The sequence below is a fragment of the Gekko japonicus genome, unplaced genomic scaffold, assembly GCF_001447785.1.
Source record: "Gekko japonicus isolate JY-2015 unplaced genomic scaffold, Gekko_japonicus_V1.1 scaffold2870, whole genome shotgun sequence".
Taxonomy (NCBI): Eukaryota; Metazoa; Chordata; class Lepidosauria; order Squamata; family Gekkonidae; genus Gekko; species Gekko japonicus.
The window spans coordinates 162231-182785 of record NW_015161490.1 but is presented as its reverse complement, the minus strand read 5'-3'; the positions used below and the strand labels follow the sequence as shown (position 1 = coordinate 182785).

The 20555-nt window shown below is 46.0% G+C and overlaps 1 protein-coding gene across 1 annotated transcript in view; it reads right to left on the bottom strand.

The window, feature by feature from the left end:
- Positions 1-4200: 4200 nt before the first annotated feature.
- The window catches only part of AMOT (angiomotin), an 82171-nt gene continuing 65816 nt past the window's right edge, over positions 4201-20555 (bottom strand). The window contains exons 10-13 of the mRNA XM_015429179.1: positions 18889-19011; positions 14120-14352; positions 10500-10727; positions 4201-7604 (exon numbers count right to left, since the gene is read on the bottom strand). Of these exons, the coding sequence (XP_015284665.1) occupies positions 7504-7604; positions 10500-10727; positions 14120-14352; positions 18889-19011 (685 nt within the window). The 3' untranslated portion in view covers positions 4201-7503. The remainder of the gene's footprint in view (positions 7605-10499; positions 10728-14119; positions 14353-18888; positions 19012-20555) is intronic.

Here is a 20555-nt window from a genome sequence, read left to right as displayed (position 1 = left end):
GGCTTTTAGTTTTGGTTTTGGCTTTGGTTTTTAGTGGGAACTGATTTGCTTGTATTGATTTGGCTCCTACTTTTATTGACGGCACATCACTTTCTTCACTTCTGGTGCAGAGGTAGTATACAAATGCTTGAAATAAATACCTGTATTTCCAGCTGGGTTGTCTTTACTCACACCCTTTCCTTAGCTGCTGTTGAAGATATGGTGCCTTAATGTACTTACCAACAGATGATATTTGACAGAGTCGTGGCTAAGCCAAAAAGGGATAAGTATCCAAAAGAAAACAAATGTCCCAGCACGGTATGTTTTGAACACCTAGAAATAAACTGCTCTTAAAGGTAAAGGTTCCCTTGCTCGAAAGCCAGTCGAATCCGACTCTAGGGTTGCGGTGCTCATCTCCGTTTCAAAGCCGAAGAGCCAGCGCTGTCCGAAGACGTTTCCGTGGTCATGTGGCCGGCATGACTAAACACCAAGGCGCACGGAACACTGTTACCTTCCCACCGAATCACCGAAGTGGTACCTATTTATCTACTTGCAATTTCTTGCTTTCGAACTGCTAGGTTGGCAGGAGCTGGAACTAGAGATGGGAGCTCACTCCATCATGCGGCACCCGGGTCTCGAACTGCTGAACTACTGACCTTCCGCAGCCTGCAGTTCAGCGTCTTAACCACTTGAGCCACCGCAGCTCTGAAATTGCTCTTATTAGTTGTCTAAACTTTCAATAGACACAACACAAGCTATTCTCGTGGACATCAGCGGGATGCTTGTTAACGAAAATGCTTTTACATAGTATTTTTCAGGCTCTCACTTGATGCGTATTCAGCATCAGGACCACGTTGTCCCAAATGGTCTCCACAAACAGCTGGCATCTTTCAAAAAGAAGAAGGGGGCATTGGGGAGGGCTATTTGGTTTTAGCCTGTAATGTTTTAATAGTTACTTGTGAGTCATCTTGAAGACTCCTTGGGAGGAAAGTGATGGCGAACCTAAACAGCATGATAAAAAGTAGAGACATCACCCTGCCAACAAAAATACGCATGGTCCAAGCAATGGTATTCCCAGTAGTCATGTATGGCTGTGAGAGTTGGACTATAAGGAAGGCCGAGCGCCGAAGAATAGATTCTTTTGAACTATGGTGCTGGAGGAGACTCTTGAGAGTCCCTTGGACTGCAAGGAGATCAAATCAGTCAATCCTAAAAGAAATCAACCCTGACTGTTCTCTGGAAGGCCAGATAATGAAACTGAAGCTAAAATACTTTGGCCACTCAATGAGAAGGGAGCACTCACTGGAGAAGACCCTGATGCTGGGAAAGACTGAAGGTCAAAGAAGACGGGGACGGCAAAGGATGAGATGGTTAGACAGTGTCATAGATGCAACGAACATGACATTGAGCAAACTTCAGAGGACGGCGGAAGACAGGAAGGCCTGGCGTGATCTGGTCCATGGGTAGCAGAGTCGGACTCGACTGTGTGACTGAACAACAACAAAAGCGCCCCCCCCCAAATGTCCATAGACCAAACAAATTCTGTCCCGTGCTGCCACCTTATGCTGGGCTTATGCCACCTTCCCAGGAACAATGCAAATCACCCATTCCTTCCCTAGAGCTGCTTCCGAGAGTTGAGTCAGAGAACCCTTGAGAAAACATGCTAGCAAATTTTAACTACTTTAAAAAAGTGTGTTTTCGCCTCAATTTTACAAAGTTCTGACTCTATACATTTAGTTCCTTGACACCAGTTTTAACAAAACAACCTCTTGTGAACAGACAGAAAAAAATGCTTACCTTTTCTCGGAGTTCCTGGAGAGTACACCTGCTAAACAAAAGCAAACTCATAACCACTAGCCAACCTTGGACGAGCACCCAACTGTTGAGGGATTCTGGGGGACAGGTCCTTTTCCTGGGGGGATCCCCCCCCCAGTTCCCCTGAGTTATTTCATTGGTTGAGTGGAGACTGGCAAGGGACTGAATGTAGTATAGAGAGACGACGATTCTTAAACAAAGCTCCATTTATTCCATTATACACTCCTAAGACAATTTTTTGTAGTATTTCAATATTCAACAGAAACCCAATACTTAAAACAGTGAACTTGTACAAAACTCAGAACGTTCTGAACTTCCCATCTTCCTTACCCATGACAGCTCCTTCTCTGTCACCCGATCACATGTCCCTCCTTTGTTGTTTTCTTTCCACAGCCAGTGGCCATAATCACACTGTATTTACTAATCACACTGTATTTATATAGATCTGTGGGAGTCTGAATAAAAGTGGGAACCATGACTGACAGTCGCTGTCCTAGGAAGGAGAAAAGAATTGGATCCTTGACCCACGTACCCGGAGGATCAAGTCCAGGTCCTTCCTCTATGTTCCTGATCTCTGTCCGTTTCTCAAGCGAGCAATGTGGATAGACTTCCCCTTACTGAAATATCGGGTGCTCTCTAATCCATATAGAAGTGTCATGGCTCTAACTACCTGTGATAAGATTCATTCCGCAAAATTTGGATCCATATAGCAAAACATTTCTGCTTTTTTTTAAAAAGTGTGAGAAATAAAACATGAAAGATCTGATTGCGGCAGCACTAGTGGGCGTCTCTACTTCCTTGACTGTGGGAGAGAACACTACAAATAATTAGCAAGCCTTTGGCCTGTGAGCAATAGCTGGTTTTCAGGGTGAAACTGGAGAGGGAAAGGAAGAGAACCCAGCTTTCCTGCACCTGGTTATCCTGTTATCCCTTGCCCAAATGATTTTGAAGAATGCAATGGGTGGCCTGAGTGAACCGGTACCATTTTCAACAAAAGAAAAGAGTTACAACAATACTGCAGACTGATAAAGGAATCCAGAAATTAAAACAATTCTTCTTAGCAAAGCTGCTTTTTGTGCATTTCATCTGAAGGTCTAATGATGCCTCCAATAGCTCCAACTGACCACCTGCCTTGCTTGGGAGACTTTCCATGGGGGATCCATTCATTCATTAATCTGTTGCTTTGCGAAGGACACTGAAGATCCTACCTCTCGGAAATTCAATTGTATATGTTTGTGCAAACACAGGGGACTCGTGGCACCTTAAAGACTTAAAAAAATTATTCCAGCATAAGGTTTTGTGGATTAGAGCTCACTTCAACAGATGCACTGAAGTGTATATCCATTAGGTCTACGCTTTTATATTTACAACAGAAAGGTGGTGATGTTGTCTTTCACAGACAGGCTGATTTGCTGGATCTGGGGTGTTCTGAGTAGGTCTTCCATTTGTGGTGCCTCTCCTTCCATTCTCATGGCTCCAAGCCTGCCATGGCCTTCGGGGAATTTCCCCCCATAACTTCAGCTAGGTTATTGAGGCAACACCCCCCCCCCCCCCCCTTTTACTAACAGAGGCTGATCTCAGGGACTTTTGTTAATTCGGCACCACTCTCAGCTGGGTGTGATCAGGTGTGGCTTTCAGGCATCTGTATTCCAAACGAACAGTGGCAGAAGGCCTGGAACATTTGGCTTGGTCCCTTGGCGCTGAGGCCTGGGGATGCAGATCAAGGGCTCTTTAAGCCAGAATTGCTCAGCTCATGATCAATGCTCCCTCTAAGCTGTGGAGTCTGTGAGCAAAAATCCTACTTTGTGAGCTACCGGCATTAAAGTTGTGAGTGAGCGATTTGCCTGTAGCATAAATCAGTCTGCTCTGCAGTCATCCTTCCTGAGCTTGGACAAAAATCGCTGGATACACAGAAATCCAAAATCAAAGAAGACCCCCCCAACCCCACCAATCATGGTTTGGCCCCGCCTCTGCATCAGAGAGGCCCAAAAGCCAACCCCTTTGCCTTTCCCCCCATAGATGACACTGTGGTATTGACGCCTATGTCATGTACATCCACAGGTCTGATTCTCTGGGAACTCAAGTTCTTGGGGTGTGAAACAAGTGAATACGACTATCTCCTTTCCCAGTACTTATCCAACAACTCCCTTTTGGCTGGCACTGATATTTACAGCAAGACAATGGTACAATGTATAATTTAAAGATGAATGAACCAATTTCAGGTGCGAAAAACAGTTTAGAAAAGTTTTTCGCCTATCACCAATGAGGTTGCTCAGAAAACAAAACACAGCCCACCAGGAAAACATAAATCCACATAAATTTGGTTTTAATACATTTTTATATAGAAAAAGGCAACATTGCTACAATTGCTAAAAGCTGTTAACTAGAAAGTTTCTTGTCTTCCAAACTAGTCTTTTGTATTTTGGACTTTAAAAGATAAGCAGCATACATTGGTCCCTTCCTCCTGTAGCTCTACCTTACTGGACACAATTTATGGAACGTTACTTGATTCTAGAGTTATTGTTTCATATTTATGAAGAAACTGAACATGTCATCTATGAGATGGTCTTTCATTCACCAAAGCCGAAGTCATAATAGTTCCAGTCTGCTGATAACAGATCTGGATCCCCAACTGGCTATCTTGAGGCACATTTCAGTTTTCTGGTCCCTGCCAGAAACAAGGAAGGAAGGAGTTTGCCAAAGACCCTGGGTGTGTCCTGGTGGACAAGAGGGCTCCTCTTTAATAACTTCAGGCCTGGTTAACTCACCTTGTGGCCCACCCAGCTGCCACTTACCAACTGTGTGTTAATAGCTCTCCAAGAGCCACCCAGATGACTTTAATGTCAGGATGGAGAGTAGCACTGGGCCTAGAATCTCCACCTTCTGAAGGATGCTTCAATCAGCGGTAGTACGCAGACAGCTGAGGAGCGGCACAGTGCAGGAACCACAGAGCTGCAGAATCTGCGGCTTCCCTAGAGCTGCACTGAAGGTCTGGGAAACAAGAAGGGAGCTGCCTTCATAAATACTGGATCTGCAGGGCAGTCAGGCAATCATCAGAAGACAGTGCTCCTGCTCCAGTCCTGCTTGCCCCACCTCAGTTCTGGCTTTCCCCTGCTGTGGGACAAATGGCAAACCCAACTTGCTCCACCCGATGGCAGGGATGGGTAGATGACAGGAACAGGAGGGGAGAAGTGAGAGCGGCATGCCATTCGGCACCAGTAGAGCTCCAAGAAAGTGGAGGGTTCCCTCTGGCCATAACCTCGAAATCTCGGGGGGCAACATTTGGCCCACGGAGAAAACAAAGTGAACTCTTAAGAAGACCCCCAAGGCTGAAAGAGTGCTGCAGAGATGAGAATCCTGCACCCTCCCGAAAGCTGGTTATGGTTGGTTCATACGAAATCAACGCATGGCAGGAGAGGCATCCTGCTGGCCATTCCCTATCCCAGTGGTTAAGGCAGGGGTCCGAGTGGCCACCATTTTTCTTTGAACCCCAGAAAATAAAGCAGCTGATCATTCTTTGGTCTCAGGATGCAGGAACAAGAAAATAATGTCGTTGTGCTACTACTAAAGGCAGAGGAGCCCTGTGCAAAAAAACCCACCAGAAAATGCCCAGTTAGGGGCCTTGGAGTTAGCACTGGACACAGAAGGGGAAGAAAAAAATTGTGCTTCAGCAGTTTCTTCAGAATGCTTAAGCAGTTACTGAAAGATACAGAACTAATACCATCCTAGGAATTAACATCTTTGCAGACAGAAATGTATTCATAAATACAGTACAGTTACAATTATAAGGCTTACATTCTAGACATAAAAACACAAGTTCCTATACAGGTACAAGGAAGAAATATATAGAGGCACCAAGCAAAGACATTCAATGTGTTTAGAACACTGCAACTTTCCCCTGGCTGATCAGCGACTTCAGCCTCAGGGCCGTTCCTAATGAAATGGAATTGCAGCAAAGACACTGGAGTGTTTAAGAGGGAAATCAGCCAAGAATCCATCCATCTGCTTGTCGGAAAGAACTACAGCGTTTCCCCAAGACCGCCTACAACTTTGCTTTTATTACACGTTCATGTTATGTTAAACCCTTAATCTAAAGTTTGGTTCAAGCATGAAAGTCATCACAATTTTATATTTGTCTCATTTCCAGTATGAAGCAGCTTTATGAAAGGGGAGGAAGTGTGCAGTTTGACAAGTACCTGCATTTCTTTCTAGACAAATAGACTGAAAGTTGTGTGTGACCCTAAGATATGTGGCTATCTTAAGTCCTCCAGATTCACTTGAGAAAAACAGCACTTAGCTAACAGACCCTAACTGACCGGCACAGGCCGGGGCTTTCCCTCAATGCCCACAAGTAGCACAGCAAGTGGGAGACAAGTGCCAAGTGAAACAAAGCTTCTCAAGAACCCCCCCCTGCCCTTCAGCAGAGGGAGAACCCTGGAACCAACTAACCGGAGAGAAGCTGGGGAGCCATTTGAACAGTTAATTTCAACACCGTGAACTGAAGAGAAATCATTTGCCCAATGCTGCAAGATTTATGCAGGCTCCCAGAGACATAAAAATGGAAGTTACTAAGCAGGTGTGATATTTCCACAGTAAACAATAGTTTTCTATTTAATTTGTGCAGAAAAAAAGAGCATTTCAGGAAAATGTAATATTGGCAACATGGAGGGTTCCTTTATTTCTCAAAACACTGACTCCAGTATCACTATTACCTTGAGTAAGGCACTAAATTCTTATCTATTAATATACAAGTATCAGAAGAAAAGCTGCTGTCCTGGAATGAGGTGGTGACAGTCTAACAAGGCATTTTGGAAGTCTGGAAAATACAACATAGAAAAATCTTCACTTTGGTCACGTGAAGACTCAAAGCTCAGCTCCAGAAAAATGCCCAGGCCCCGCTGCGGTTTGATACACAGCGACTAAAAGAATGCAGGATAGATTTCAGTCAAGGCAGCTGAATCACAGGGAACAGAATGACAAGTGGAACAAGTTGACACTGCTTGTGTGGTAAAACCCCGAAGGGGAAAAAAAACCCCTTGGCATGCATGAAAACGGAAACTCTTTTAATCTCAGGGTGTCTAAGAGGAGGACAGAACGCTGAGAGGAAGAAACTACGGAAGCGCAGGCACACTGCAAAAACATAACATTTGCTCCATCCTGGAATGTTTAGTGAAAACAAACACACTCTCCCAAGGAGAGGAGAGTTTCCTTACAACTCTTGGAGGTTCATATAATGTTTCTCAGAAATATCTGAATATTCAGGACACTTAAATGACAACAAAAAATGACAGCACCGTGATATTGTGTGGCCACTGAAAAACCTGGAGATGACAGGCTTTGCAAAGGCATTTAGACTTCAATGCCTAACAGTGATTTTTCTTTTCTTAAAAAATAAACGTTTTTATTAAAAAATACTGACATTAAAAAAATTAGTGCATTTAAGACCTTGATTTTATCCAGATGCTACCAGATCCAGTATTTTGTTTTAAAAGGTGTTTGTAGAAAATCATCTTCTCAAAGAGACCAAGTCTACTTTACTGTTTTGGAACAAATTATAAGTTAACCTGTCCATCCTTTTGAGAATGTATATATACCGCAGCATACAACTGTACATTCCTTTATGAATCAGGTACTACAATTTGCTAATTAAAAAAGAAGAGGTCCAGGAGGGGGATGGTGCTTGCTGTTTTACTCCAGCTTTGCATTACTTCAGATAAGATACTCCACCATTTCTGCATCGTTGAGGTCCTGCCCCAAGCTTTGAATGGGGTTTTTTCTTTCCAGAGTGCTGGAATGGAAAACTGAGCCATCTATAAACGAGAGAAAGACACAAATGAAGGAAGCTGTAAGAGCTTACAAAGAGGGTGAACAAGACACAGTCAGCTTTTATATCCAAGTAGCAAGATGCCTGCCATTATGATGGGAAGAGATGGAGTGGCGGGAAGGCATATGCACTGCAAGGCCCCCACCGGGGGAGGGGGATGCACGAAACCACTCTCAGGACCCCCATTCTTGAGGACCAGGCCATCCAACGTCATAGGCAAAGGCCAGGCCCAGCGTAATGCCTTTACTTTCCCCACAGGAATCAGTGGCAACCATGCAATTACATGGGAGGGAGACACCCCTGATGTGCACTGCACGTGGCTCCCAATAACTGCCACTGGCTCTGCCACCAAGGGCCCAGCCTGCTCCTACGAGCATGACCACTCCTCTACAGAGCTTGGTGGAGGGTTCTGTTCTTTCTCACACTAAAGTATGACAGAAGTGTTTGGGTCTGTCTTAAATCTCAAAAGCAGGCCAATGGCCCTTTGTCCAGGACTAGCCTTGGCCAGAAAGCTATGCAAGTGAGGTTGCTGCTCACCTGCACTGTTCTGGTTTAAAGTTAGCCAATTTTTACACTGATTTCAATGAGATTCTGGGCATACACACTGAAAGTGCAGGAACATTCTACCTCTGTGTGCACTGAAAATATAATGTTAACACACGGGCTATGCAAATACTTGCATGACTAGCTCTGCTTGCACAATCAGTCCGCTGTAGAAACGATCAGTGAAGGCATCACATGGACCTTCACATGCATTAAGTACCAGTTCACAGTAAACAATCTACATGTGTTGTAGAGGATGCTACATGCTTACACTCCACCGCTTGTAGAATGTACATACCAAATATGTGTTCAGGTGGGTAGCCGTATTGGTCTGAAGCAGCAGAACAAAGTTTGAGTCCAGTGGCATCTTTAAGATCAATAAAATGTAACTCTGGGTATAAGGTTTCGGATGCATACACACAAAAGCTTATACCCAGAATTAATCTGTGCTGGTCTTAAAGGTGGCATTGGACTCAAACTTTGTTCTACCAAATATGTGTGTGAATAGACATGACATCATACTTGGGGCAGTTACATGCATACCCCCCAATTCACCTGATCTCCGTGAGCCTGGAAAAGGGTGGTGGGGGTCAGGTCTGTGCACCAGGCGATACGTGACAACAAATGCTAAGCCCAGTTAAGGCTGCTCCTCTGCTGCCCCAACATGTAGAGATGATCTACACATTACTGAGGGAGGATGATCTACACATTACACTTCCATAAACATTTCCTCTGTGAGCCGGAGGCTAAAAAACTGTGAGCTAGCTCACACTAACTCAGCTTAGAGGGAACACTGGTAGAGGCATATTCTGAACTAGGTGGAGCTGTTCATTTCTGGCAGCTGCTAGCAGTGACATACAGATTCTCCACACAACTTAGGCAAGTCTACACAGTAAATATGTCTGTCTGTCACACATGGCCCTGACCTGGGTATCCTCACAAAATTGGCCTTTTGAGTTAGGCTAGCTTAAGAGTGAGCAACTGGCCAGAGGTCTCTCTTTCTTTTCTGCGCCTCCGCCAGGACGGCACGGGAGGATCTCGCTGCTGGCTGACAGTATGGAGAAGCATGGAATGTGGGGCAGTGTGGACTTCTTGGGTTCCCAGATGTTGCACCCTGCCTCTTCCCCTTCGTAAAGGCAATGAGAAGCAGCCAGGTACGTAAACTCCTCTCTCCAAGTTCCGGCAATCCAGCCCACAGCAGAGAATCCCTCACTTCTCAATGTGCGGCTTGTGACAATGTGAATTAAGCCTTATGGTCTTCATTGGCACTTACTTATATATGTAAAAGGCTTTGGATTCAGTGACCAGCCTTAAAGATCCTCCCCCGCTGCTTGGCACAGGTGCACTGAGACACTGGGGCGGACCATTCTACCCTTCCTACCTGCCCTGCCCTCTAAAATAATTAGCTCAGTTTAATTTAATTATCCGACGCCCCCCGAAAAAATACCTGCCTTATGGGGCTGCTCCCAGATTCTACTCTAACACTGTAATCTCTACACCAAGCTGTCCTTGATCAATGAAGCAGAAGCTATTTTAGCAATCTGCCTGTCTGCTCACGCAGTTATGTGTGCAAGTACACATTTAAGCTGCTTTGCACTGTAACAAATAAGGACACAAAGGTTTTACAGGGGGCTGCTTCAAAACAATGCTTACTCCTTTGCCACCTGGGTGCCCGTGGCCTGCTCCACACAAGTGACCCATCCTGTGGGAGAACGGGGACTGATTCAGACTGCAGGCAAGGGATTTTCAGGATTAAAAGCTACCCCACATACACAAAACCAAACCCCTATATTTTGAAACATCGAAAACCAGCCTGTCTTCTGAAACTGGGACTAATTCAGACAGGAGGTAGGGGATATTCAGGATTAAAAGCCACCGACAAAAAAACCTATACTATGAAACATGGAAAACCAGCATTTCTTCTGAAACTCATCTCCCCAACAACTTGTTTTCTAGGTTTACCAATGCAACTTTTTAAACTGGGAGGCAGGGAATAATTTAATGACACAATCCCCACCTGCATTCCATCCAGAAAGTCAACTGCTTTATGATTGTGACGATTCTCTGTGATATTTGCTTCCCACAGCCTCTTTTGAAAGATAAAACGACTCTGCACATTCAACGCTCCAAACCAGAACTGACCCGGAATCAGGACGCAACTTCCACATCCTGCTGTTAGTGGGTGTGTTCAGCACCTTGTTAGGGTTCTTTGTTAACACCAGAGTGGGGCACGCAACGCAAAGCTCGTCCTACTGTTCTATGCCCCCCCAAAGAATGTCCGGCTTCCATTTGTTCCAAAACAGCCAGGACGGTTCAGGCACTAGAGATCCCAAGTTACCTGCTTTCTCTGCAGTGTAGGACAGATTCATAGCAGGGAGCCTCCCCTGCACCGGGGGTGTTGCTGCAGAGACGGGGATCTTGTTCTGCTCGCTGCCACGATCTGTCTGAGTGCTACAGTCTCGGCTGCCGGTTTTTGAATGTGCAGAGAGTAGCGGAGTAGAAGGCAGAACAGGTGAGGGGGTTGACGGGATGGATTCTGAGCGGCATTCTGTTCCCAGCAGAACACCTGAAGGAAGAGCAAAGAGGGCGAGGTTGCGAGGCAGTTACCCAACACCTGCAAACACCCACCTTGGTTCTGGCAGCTCCCCTCCGGTGACGGGAGCCCCTCACGCCTCTATCGCCAACGCCTGCGAATCCATCTGAAGAGCTGTTCTGTAAGCAACATCTGTGGCCAGGAGTGCCCTGTGTGCCCTAACCGGGAGGGCCCCGGCTAGCCCCGTGTCTCATCAGGCCTGAGGAGCTCAGCAGGGTCAGGCCTGGTTCGTATCTGGATGGGAGACCACCGAGGAAGGCCACGGTGGCTACGCAGAGGCAACCACTGGCAAACCACCTCTGAAGGTCTCTGGCCTTGAAAACCCCATGAGGGGTCACTGTAAGTTGGCTGAGACTTGAAGGCACTTTTCACCACACTGACTTGTGTACTATGCAAAGTGGCCAACCATGGCAATAGCTCACACACATATCACAACTTTTCTTGAAAACCACACTTCTTGTCCGTGGTCCATAAATTTTGGCTGGTCTCCATAACCAAGCTGACATTATTGGCAGCCCCAAGAGATGCATCTTTTACTATACTACATAAACATCAAACTGCAAGCAGAGGCTGAATACTTAAAAAACTTTTTCTCATGAAGACCATGTGCTCAGATCCTCCAGCATACATGAAAACAGCAGGCCATGGAGAAGGTGCCCTGGACTAGCCTTTCTCCTGGTCACACTAGGTTTATATGTGCAAGCAGGTTATTTTTAAAAATGGGAAAATGCATATTTTTAAACTTGTCAAGGGCCCTTCCCTCTGTAATGGAGAGCATCTTTGTCAGGAGACTCCATTCTTTTTTCTCCCACCACCCCTCCTCCATTTAGTGCCCCCCCAAAAAAAACAGTCTAGTAGCTACAGGGCTGCTTAACCTCATGGCTAAATAATTTGCACAGAAATCTAACTGCCTTCCTTTCAGTAACATCAAACAACCCCCCAAATTATTAACTGAATGGACAACATGCTCGACCCTCATTTTGCCAAGTGCAGTGTGATGTGATTTGCCCTCTGCCAATCGAAAACCCAGGTTGTGCCATTTGTACCCCTGATGCAGATGAACACCAGGGTCCCTCTTATTCTGCAGGATCTAGCCTGCTTGTGGTAATCATGTGGTAGTGCCATAAAGTCACATCTGACCTCTGGTGACCCCTAGTGGGGTTTTCAGGGCAAGATATGTTCAGAGGTGGTTTGCCATGGCCTGCCCCCTGCATCATGGCCCTGGACTTCCAAAGACTAGCCAGGGCCGACCTGACGACCTGTGAAAGGCAAAGAGCCCTACTTGGCAGCAAAGCTCCACCCTTAGATCATCCGTGTCCTGCCCAGCAGCTCTTCCTGCCTGGTGGAATCCCAGCATCGCCTACATCATGGATGCCTTCACTCAGAAAGTTCCTATGAAACAAGCTAATAAATAAAAAGCAGAGACTTCTCTTCTCTTCCACCAAATCACAGTCTCACAAACACACACAACCCTATTGGTTATCTCTATATATCAAGACAACAATGTATGAGGCGATCTATAATAAATATAATATAATATAATATAATATAATATAACCCTGTTAATTACCAGAGTGTCTCTGAGCATCTAGAGCAGGGGTGGCCAAACATGCTTAACGTGAGAGCCACACAGAATAAACATCCGATGTTTGAGAGCCGCATGAAATGAAGAAATATTACAGACATGTTTTTATTGGAAAAAATGCAGATTTGCTTTCTATTAACATTAAATGAGGCTGCCCAAAATAAAAACAAAAGGGGTAAAAATAGATATTGACAATGATATTTCTTTGTCCGATGATATTTGTAGGCTTGAGGGGGGGCTTTGAGAATGCATTTAAAGTTGGAGTTGCTTTCTTTCTCTGCTCCCCCCCCCACACCCCTCAAGCCTACCCAGGGAGGGGAACACTGGCTGGAGAAGGTGAATCCTATGAGGAAAGGTTGAAGGAGCTGGGTCTGTTTAGCCTAAATAGGAGACAACTGAGAGGCGATACAATAACCAAGTACTTGAAGGGCTGTCATCTAGAGGATGGTGTGGAGTTGTTTTCTGTTGCCCCAGAAGGTTGGACCAGAACCAACGGGTTGAAATTAAATCAGAAGAGTTTTCGGCTAAACATTAGGAAGAACCTCCTGACAGTTAGAGTGGTTCCTCAGTGGAACAGGCCAGTTTGGTGTAGTGGTTAAGTGCGCGGACTCTAATCTGGGAGAACTGGGTTTGATTCCCCACTCCTCCACTTGCACCTGGCTGGATGGCCTTGGGCAAGTCGTAGTTCTGATAAGAGCTGTTCTTGAAAAGGAGCAGTTCCTGCCAGAGCTCTCTCAGCCCCACCTACCTCACAGGGTGTCTGTTGTGGGGAGGGGAAGGGAAAGGAGTTTGTAAGCCGCTCTGAGACACCTTTGGGTAGTGAAGGGCGGGGTATAAATCCAATCTCTTCTTCTTCTCCTTCTTTGGAGGTTTTTAAACAGGCTACATGGCCATTTGACAGCAATGCTGATTCTGTGAACTTAGGCAGATCATGAGAGGGATGGGAGGAAGGGTTGTATCAGTGCTTAGTTCTCATGGCCCAGGGAAATGCAGATTGCCACTTTGGGGTCAGGAAGATATTTTCTCCAGGCCACTTTGGCCAGGGATCCTGGAGGGTTGTTTTGTTTTTTGCCCTCTTTTGAGCACAGAGCAGGGGTCACTGGGGGGGGGGGGGTTGATTGTGAACATCTTGCATTGTGCAGAGGGTTGGACTAGATGACCCTGGAGATCCCTTCCAACTCTATGATTCTATCTGGTACATTTTGATCCTGCCCTTCCTCAAAAGAGATCAGGGTAGCGATGTACTGGGGGGTCTTTCCCTCCTCCATTTTATACACACAACCACCCATGAGATGGATGAGACTGAACGAGAGTGGCTGGCACTGAGTAAGTGGCGTTCTGAACCTGGGTGCCCCAGACCCGGCTTCGGCGCTCTTAACTGCTGCACTGCACTGGTGGCTACATAATGTGTTGGTCATCAGTGAAGGGGAACTGCTCAGTCACACTGCCTTGTTTTCATCTATCTGATGGTTGCCATGCAGTCACTTGTGCAGGTCAAGTCCATTGGCCCTTGTAAGGTTTTGGTATTTTTTCATGAGGTGTGATTGGGCCCTTATATGTTTTTTAATTCTTTGCTAATAAATACATGCATCTTTTTATATTATATACATTAAGTTTTCTTGCTGGCCTTCTATTCTGTTTGACTTACTCTTTAGGTTCTTGATCCCAGGTTTCAGGGTTCAGTTCCCCCCCTCCCCTTTTTTGCCATTTGTGCAGGGCCATAACCAACTTGGGATCTGAACTCTGCTCCAAACTCACCACTTGATCAGAAGCAAATTACCTAAGCTGCCTTTCCAGCTCTTGTCCTCCCTCTTTTCTTCCAGAATGGGGGTGCTGCTCAGGGTGGAGGAGTGGGAAAGCAGGCCGGACCCAGTGTTGGAGATCGACATGAGGGACTTGGCTGGTCTCATGGAAGACAGCTGATCGGTCTTGCTGGCCTCCTTCCGGGACCGCTGCTGGAGGACTTTGATCATGGCGTCCTTCTCAATGATCTGAGCATGGAGAGTCTTGATCCTAAGGAGGGACAAGAAATAGTCCTCTGTGTCACTGCTACCACCTTCTTACCAGACAGTCAGGGAATGGGGCCAGCGGAGGTCATCGGCCTGACTAAAAGATGCTTCCTGGCCCAGCATCTGTGAAAGGCTGCTCAGAACCACCTTCTCAAGAAGAGGAGCGCCTCAGCTCATCTCTTTAGGCAATGAAAGCCGCAGCTTCAGAGCAATGTTTTTCTGAAACCCAGTAGGTCTCCCCATTAGAGGGGAAAAGACAAATGGAAGGACAAATGTACAGTCCTCAGCAATATTGGTCCAAATCATCATCTCAATTTAGTATGGGGAGGCACGTGACAGTTATAGGACAATAGCAATAAACAAATTTGGAGAGAAGGGCAAAATGAGAACAAAACAAGGACTTTTCTCCAAAAGACAAAAAAGATCTGGGTCATAAACAAAATTATGAGAAAGGAAAATCCCAGGCCCCTCTGCTTGCCACATCACGGAGGCTCTTTCCATGCAATAACCCATCCCGTGCTGATATTTTGGGGGAAAGGGGAGATAGGTACATCCTCATGTGTGGAAAAAGTTGAAGCCACTGAATTTGCTGATCATTGATCGTAATAAATCAAATTGATTGATTGAATTTCTGCATGACTCATGACTTTTAAAGGTTTGGGAACTCTGATGAGAGTCAAGTTGGCAACCCCAATCTAAACAGTCAACAGAGCGACTAAGCATCTGTGCACACAAAGCCAAACTAAGGTGCGGAATTCCCACAGCCAAGAGCTGTGCAGCCTCAAGGGGTAGAGTGAAGTGGGGTGATCTCCATGGATGGCTCTGCATGTTTGTACGTTGTCCTAAGTACAAGAATGCATTTTTTAACTGAGTCGTAGAAAATCTGGTGGAACACACAAGCCAGGCAGAAACCAGATTGTATCCCATTAGCTGTGGAAGGCTCAAGAAAGGAACTGTCAGGTTCAGCTGCAAGTAAATCTCCACACACGTTTCCAAGGAAGCATTATGCTTTATTAGATTACAAAACTGGTACCATATCCACAGGATTATTGTTAGGAATCACCAAGGGGCGGAAACATCCCAACATACAGCAGGATGAGGCAAATGGCTAAGCAAATGAAACTCGAACGCGCGCATGGGAATTCTCCCGGCGGGAGGATTTGTAATAAGCGGGAGAGTCTCAGTGCCTCAAGAGAGCCGAAAGATTCACACCAGCGGTGGAACTGCAAGCCCTCCCCCCTTCACAAGGCCAGACAGATAATGCCATCTAGCAGGACTGGTTCTCACGGCCTCCCTATCGCTGTTTACGGCAAGCGGCAGAGCAGCGAGCAAGCCAGGATCAGAGAAGGGAACAAGCAAAACATGGCAGCTAGCTGACAGGAACCTTGTGTGAGATCTTGGGTCCTTTTCTACATAGCAATTTTTCAAATTGTGGGACAAGGAACTGGGAGTCCTCTCCTTTGATACAACACAACTTACACAAGTAGACAACTCTTACTACAAGAATGGACTGGTGTTAATAGCGGATGGAAAAACTGTTGGGAGGTAAAAAAAAATAATCCGCCATTGGGAATGCCCCTGTGGGACGCCATGAGTGAGAGGACGCCTTTCTGGCTGACTCTCATCATTCCCTTGCTTTTGTGGGCCTTTGATTGGGGCCCGACTGAGGGAGTGCCTGGAGGGCCAATGAGGAGATGGTGTGTGTGGGGGGTCCCAATTAGCGTGGTGATGGGTAGAGGGAGATACAGCACTGGGACGAGGAGTGGCCAGGTAAGGGGAACTTGGCCAAACAGCTAACAGCTGTACCATTTTCCGGTCCGCCCCCCACCCGTGGGTTTAACGGCTGCTATGTCAGCCAGCCCTCGAGTCTCTGGATGCTGCTCTTAAGTGCCAGACTGGTGCAACAGAAAACCTTTCCCACCCACAATTTAATCAGGGAGGAGGTTGCTGATTTGGCATGTATAACTGAGACCTGGGTGGGTGAGCAGGAGGAGTTAGTCTCTCCCAGTTGAGCCCACCTGGGTACTTGGTTCAGCATCAGGGTAGACGTGAGGGCTGAGGGAGGGGGTTGCTGTGGTCTACAGGAATTCCATCTCTCTCTCCAGGCACCCTCTCCATCCAACAACCAGTCTGGAGCGTTTATTTATTTATTCAATTCATACCCCGCCCTCCCCACCAAAGCATTTGCCAGGACTTGGACTCCAGAGTTACAGTAGTTGAATCAGTGGAGCTGTCCAGAGCACGGTCTAGTCCAGTTTTATTGGATGAGTTTCAGTCGGTACAGCTCAAGGTTGTGGACAAGGTGCTTGGACAGGTTCGTAAAACCATGTCTGTCCTAGATCCTTGTCCCTCCTGGCTTATAAAAGCCAACAAGGGAGAGATAGCCAGCTGGGCTGGGCAGGTCATCAGTCCTTCTTTACTAGAGGGAGTGATCCCATCCTGTCTCAAAGAGGCAGTGGTGAGACCACTTCTGAAGAAAACCTCCCTTGATCCGGAAAATCTGAACAACTAGAGGAGAGCAGCAAATATTCCTTTCTTGGGTAAGGTTCTGGAGAGGGTGGTTGCCAACCAACTCCAGGCAATCTTGGATGGAATTGATTACCTGGATCCATTTCAGTCGGGGTTCAGGCCTGGTTTTGGCATGGAAACAGCCTTGGTCCCCCTGTATGATGACCTACACCGGGAGTGAGACGGGGGAATGTGACCCAGCAGCTGTATCTTTCGGAGCTTTCAAAGCCATCGACCTTGGTATCTTTCTGGAGTGACTGGTGGGGATGGAAATAGGGGACACTGCATTGCACTGGTGCCACTCCTACTTAGAGGTCTGTTTCCAGAAGGTGGTGTTTGGAGAATATTGTTCAGCCAGTTTGGTGTAGTGGTTAAGAGAGGCAGACTCTAATCTGGAGAACTGGGTTCAATTCCCCACTCCTCCACTTGAAGCCAGCTGAGTGACCTTGGGTCAGTCACAGTCCTCTCAGTCTCAAAAATAAATCTAGCTTGCCACAAAAAGAGCTAGTTTCAGGCTGCCAGACAATCTCTGGATCTCCTGGCTGGACATCCACTGCCATACGATAATTAATTGTTCAGCCCCATGGGTTCTCCAGCATGGAGTTCCTCAGGGGTCTGTTGTGGCCCACATGCTATTGAACATCTACATGAAACATCAGAGTGGGGTCATCTGGAGTTTTGGAGTGCATTGCCATCAGTACACTGATGACACACACCTCTATTTCACCTTTTCATCATCGGCAGGTGAAGCTGTGGATGTGCTAAACCAGTGTCTGGCTACAATAATGGACTGGATGAAAGCTAACAAACTGAGACTCAGTGCGATGATGTTGGTGGGTGATTCCTTTGACCAGGTGGGGGGTGTTCAACCTGTTCTAGACGGGGTTGCACTTCCCTTTGAAGGAGCAGGTTCGCACCTTGGGGGCTGCTCCTTGATCCATCTTTGTCATGTGAGACTCAGGTGGCATCGGTGGCTCGAAGTGCTTTCTACTGGCCCAGTTGTGCCCTTATCTGGACAGGGATGGCCTGGCTTCAGTCTTATGCTCTGGTAATCTCCAGACTAGATTACTGCAACACACTCTAAGTGTGGCTACCCTTGAAGACTGCCTGCATTGGCTGCCTGTATGTTTTCCATCCCAATCCCAGGTATTGACCCTAATCTATGAAGCCCTTACTGGCTTGGGACCAATGCTCCCTCTAAGCTGTGGAATCTTGTGAGCAAAGATTCTACTTTGTGAGCTACTAGCATTAAAGTTTCGAGCGAGCGATTTTGCTACTGCATAAATTAGTTTGCTCTGGAGTCATCCTTCCTGAGCTAAGACAAAAATGTGTGAGCCAGAGGCTAAAAAACTGTGAGCTAGCTCACACTAACTCAGCTTAGAGGGAACACTGCTTGGGACCACAATACCTGTCAGAGCACCTCTTCTAACGTCAATCTACCCGGACACTATGCTCAACCTCTGGGGTCTTCCTCTGGGTGCCAAACTAGGGAAAGGGCCTTTTCAGTGATGCCCCCTCGGTCTTTGGAATAACCTCCCTGCTGCGGCCCGCCTGGTGCCAAATTTGCCATGTTTTCGGTGCCAGGTTAAGACAGCCCTCTTTGCAGAGTCCTTTAAGGAGCTCCCTGGTTATGTAGGAGGTCCAATACAATCAGCCAGGTGTCTTTCTTTCACTTTAGGTCAGATCTTTTGGGGGTCAGGTCTACTGTTTTTTAAAATGTTTTTATGTTCTCTTAAATTAATTCTCAATGTTTAATGTTTTATCTATTGTATCCTATTGTTTTGTATCTGTTGTAAACCATCAAGAAAGCTTCGGCTATGGGTGGTAAAGAAATGAAATAATAGTAACTTTTAGGGAACCATATTGTTCCACAACAAAACTGCAGCTCAGCAGTGTTTCAGCATGGCGGCACTGCATGTAAACCTCTGCCAAGAAAGCAAACAGCACCTAGGACAAAGCCCTGCGTTTGGCAATGGCACTTCTGTACTTGACCACAAGCTGAGACAATGAAGCTGCTCCACCTGCTTTTTACCTGCCTTCCATGTCAAGGCACCTCCTGTTTGCCATCAGAATCTCCTCTTCTTCCTTCTGAATACGAGCTTCCAGGGAAGTGTCGTAACTGGCATTAGGGGAGTGGCTGATGACTGTGGTATCCCTGAGAACAGGCAAATCAGTGGTGGATGGAAAGTTAGTAGTTAGTTATCTCACCCTCCCACCAGCACTGCATTCAACACCTTCCAGGACAGTGAATGAGAAGTTTAACCACCTCCAACTCCAAGCAAGCTATGCTAACGTCAGAATCACACAATGCAGGACCAGACCTCCTTGAACTGGAAGGGAGTAGAAGAATGAATGGGAAAAATCAGCTATTTTGTATATAAAAAAGACTCTGCAGACAGAAAAAAAGCATGCAAGGCAAAAGTAATCAAAGCCTAGCTTTCTCTAAAACATGCTTATTTTCTTTGTTCAGAGTTTCTGTTAAAAAACAAAGATTTCCCCTCCACACACAATTACTAGCATATTTTTATTTCAAGGCTGGTAACCCCAGTTCTGGTGAGCACGCAATCACCAAATGTTTCTTTTTTAAAAATGACAACATTAAATGGCACAAATATTAGCGTGATGAAGGCCAAAGACCAAGCCAAAGATCCAGACTCCCAGGAGAGAAAGCAGAATCTACACAGCCTTGCCTATCTCCCCCTTGGGTATACTGCCACGTTCTTTTGCCTGCAGTTGAAGTTGATGCTATTCAAACTTTTTTTTGTGCGGCAAACATGACGGAGCAACATGAAGCTGTCTTATACTGAATTGGGCCACCGGTCCATCAAGATCAATATTGTCTATTCAGATTGGGAGCAGCTCCCCAAGGCCTCGGACAAAGATCTTTCCCATGACATGCTACCTGGTCCTTTCAACTGGAGATGCCGGGAATTGAACATGGAGCCTTCTGCATCCAAAGCAGAGGCTCTTCCACTGAGCCATGGCCTTTCTCCTAACACGTATTTATGTATTTTAAAATGTGTATCTTGCATTCACATCATAATAGTTACTGAGATGGCTTCTAATTTCTAAATCAGAACATTAACAGTCATTAATTCAAAAACGATGAGTAATAAACATGTAATTAAAACAAAGCAGTTAAGCAAAGCTGCAGTGTTAATTGGGTGTGTGTGCGGCAAAATGTTACAGTTCTTTGGCCAGTTTTTACAGAACATTTTGCCTGGCATGACTTTGATTTTTCCCCCATCTCCTTTACTAGGCAAATGTAGTGAAGCCTAGATTTCTCTAAATCATGTCCATTTTCTTTGTTCAGGGTTTCTGTTGAAAAACCTTTTTAACAAGTGACTGTATTGTTCAGTAAAGAACACCAAGGGTGGCAGCCCCACAATTATGGAACCCTTTCCTTTGAATCTTTAGAAAGCAGTCAAAGATGGTTTTATTTAGGACCACATTTGGTTATATTTACTAGCAGTCCTGAATTGCAATTTGAATTTTGGTTTTTATGTTTTTTCTATGCATTTTATCTATTTTATCTCTTTGCAAGCTGCCCAGAAAAAGGTGGCTAATAAAAGTTTTAGATAAACAAATAAATCATAAAATAGATTCATATTTCTCCCTGTCACCGCTACCTAGCTCAGCCCATACCCTTTTCTAAAATGGGGGGGGGGGGGGGTTATGCTAATCAACTCCTGCACCTCT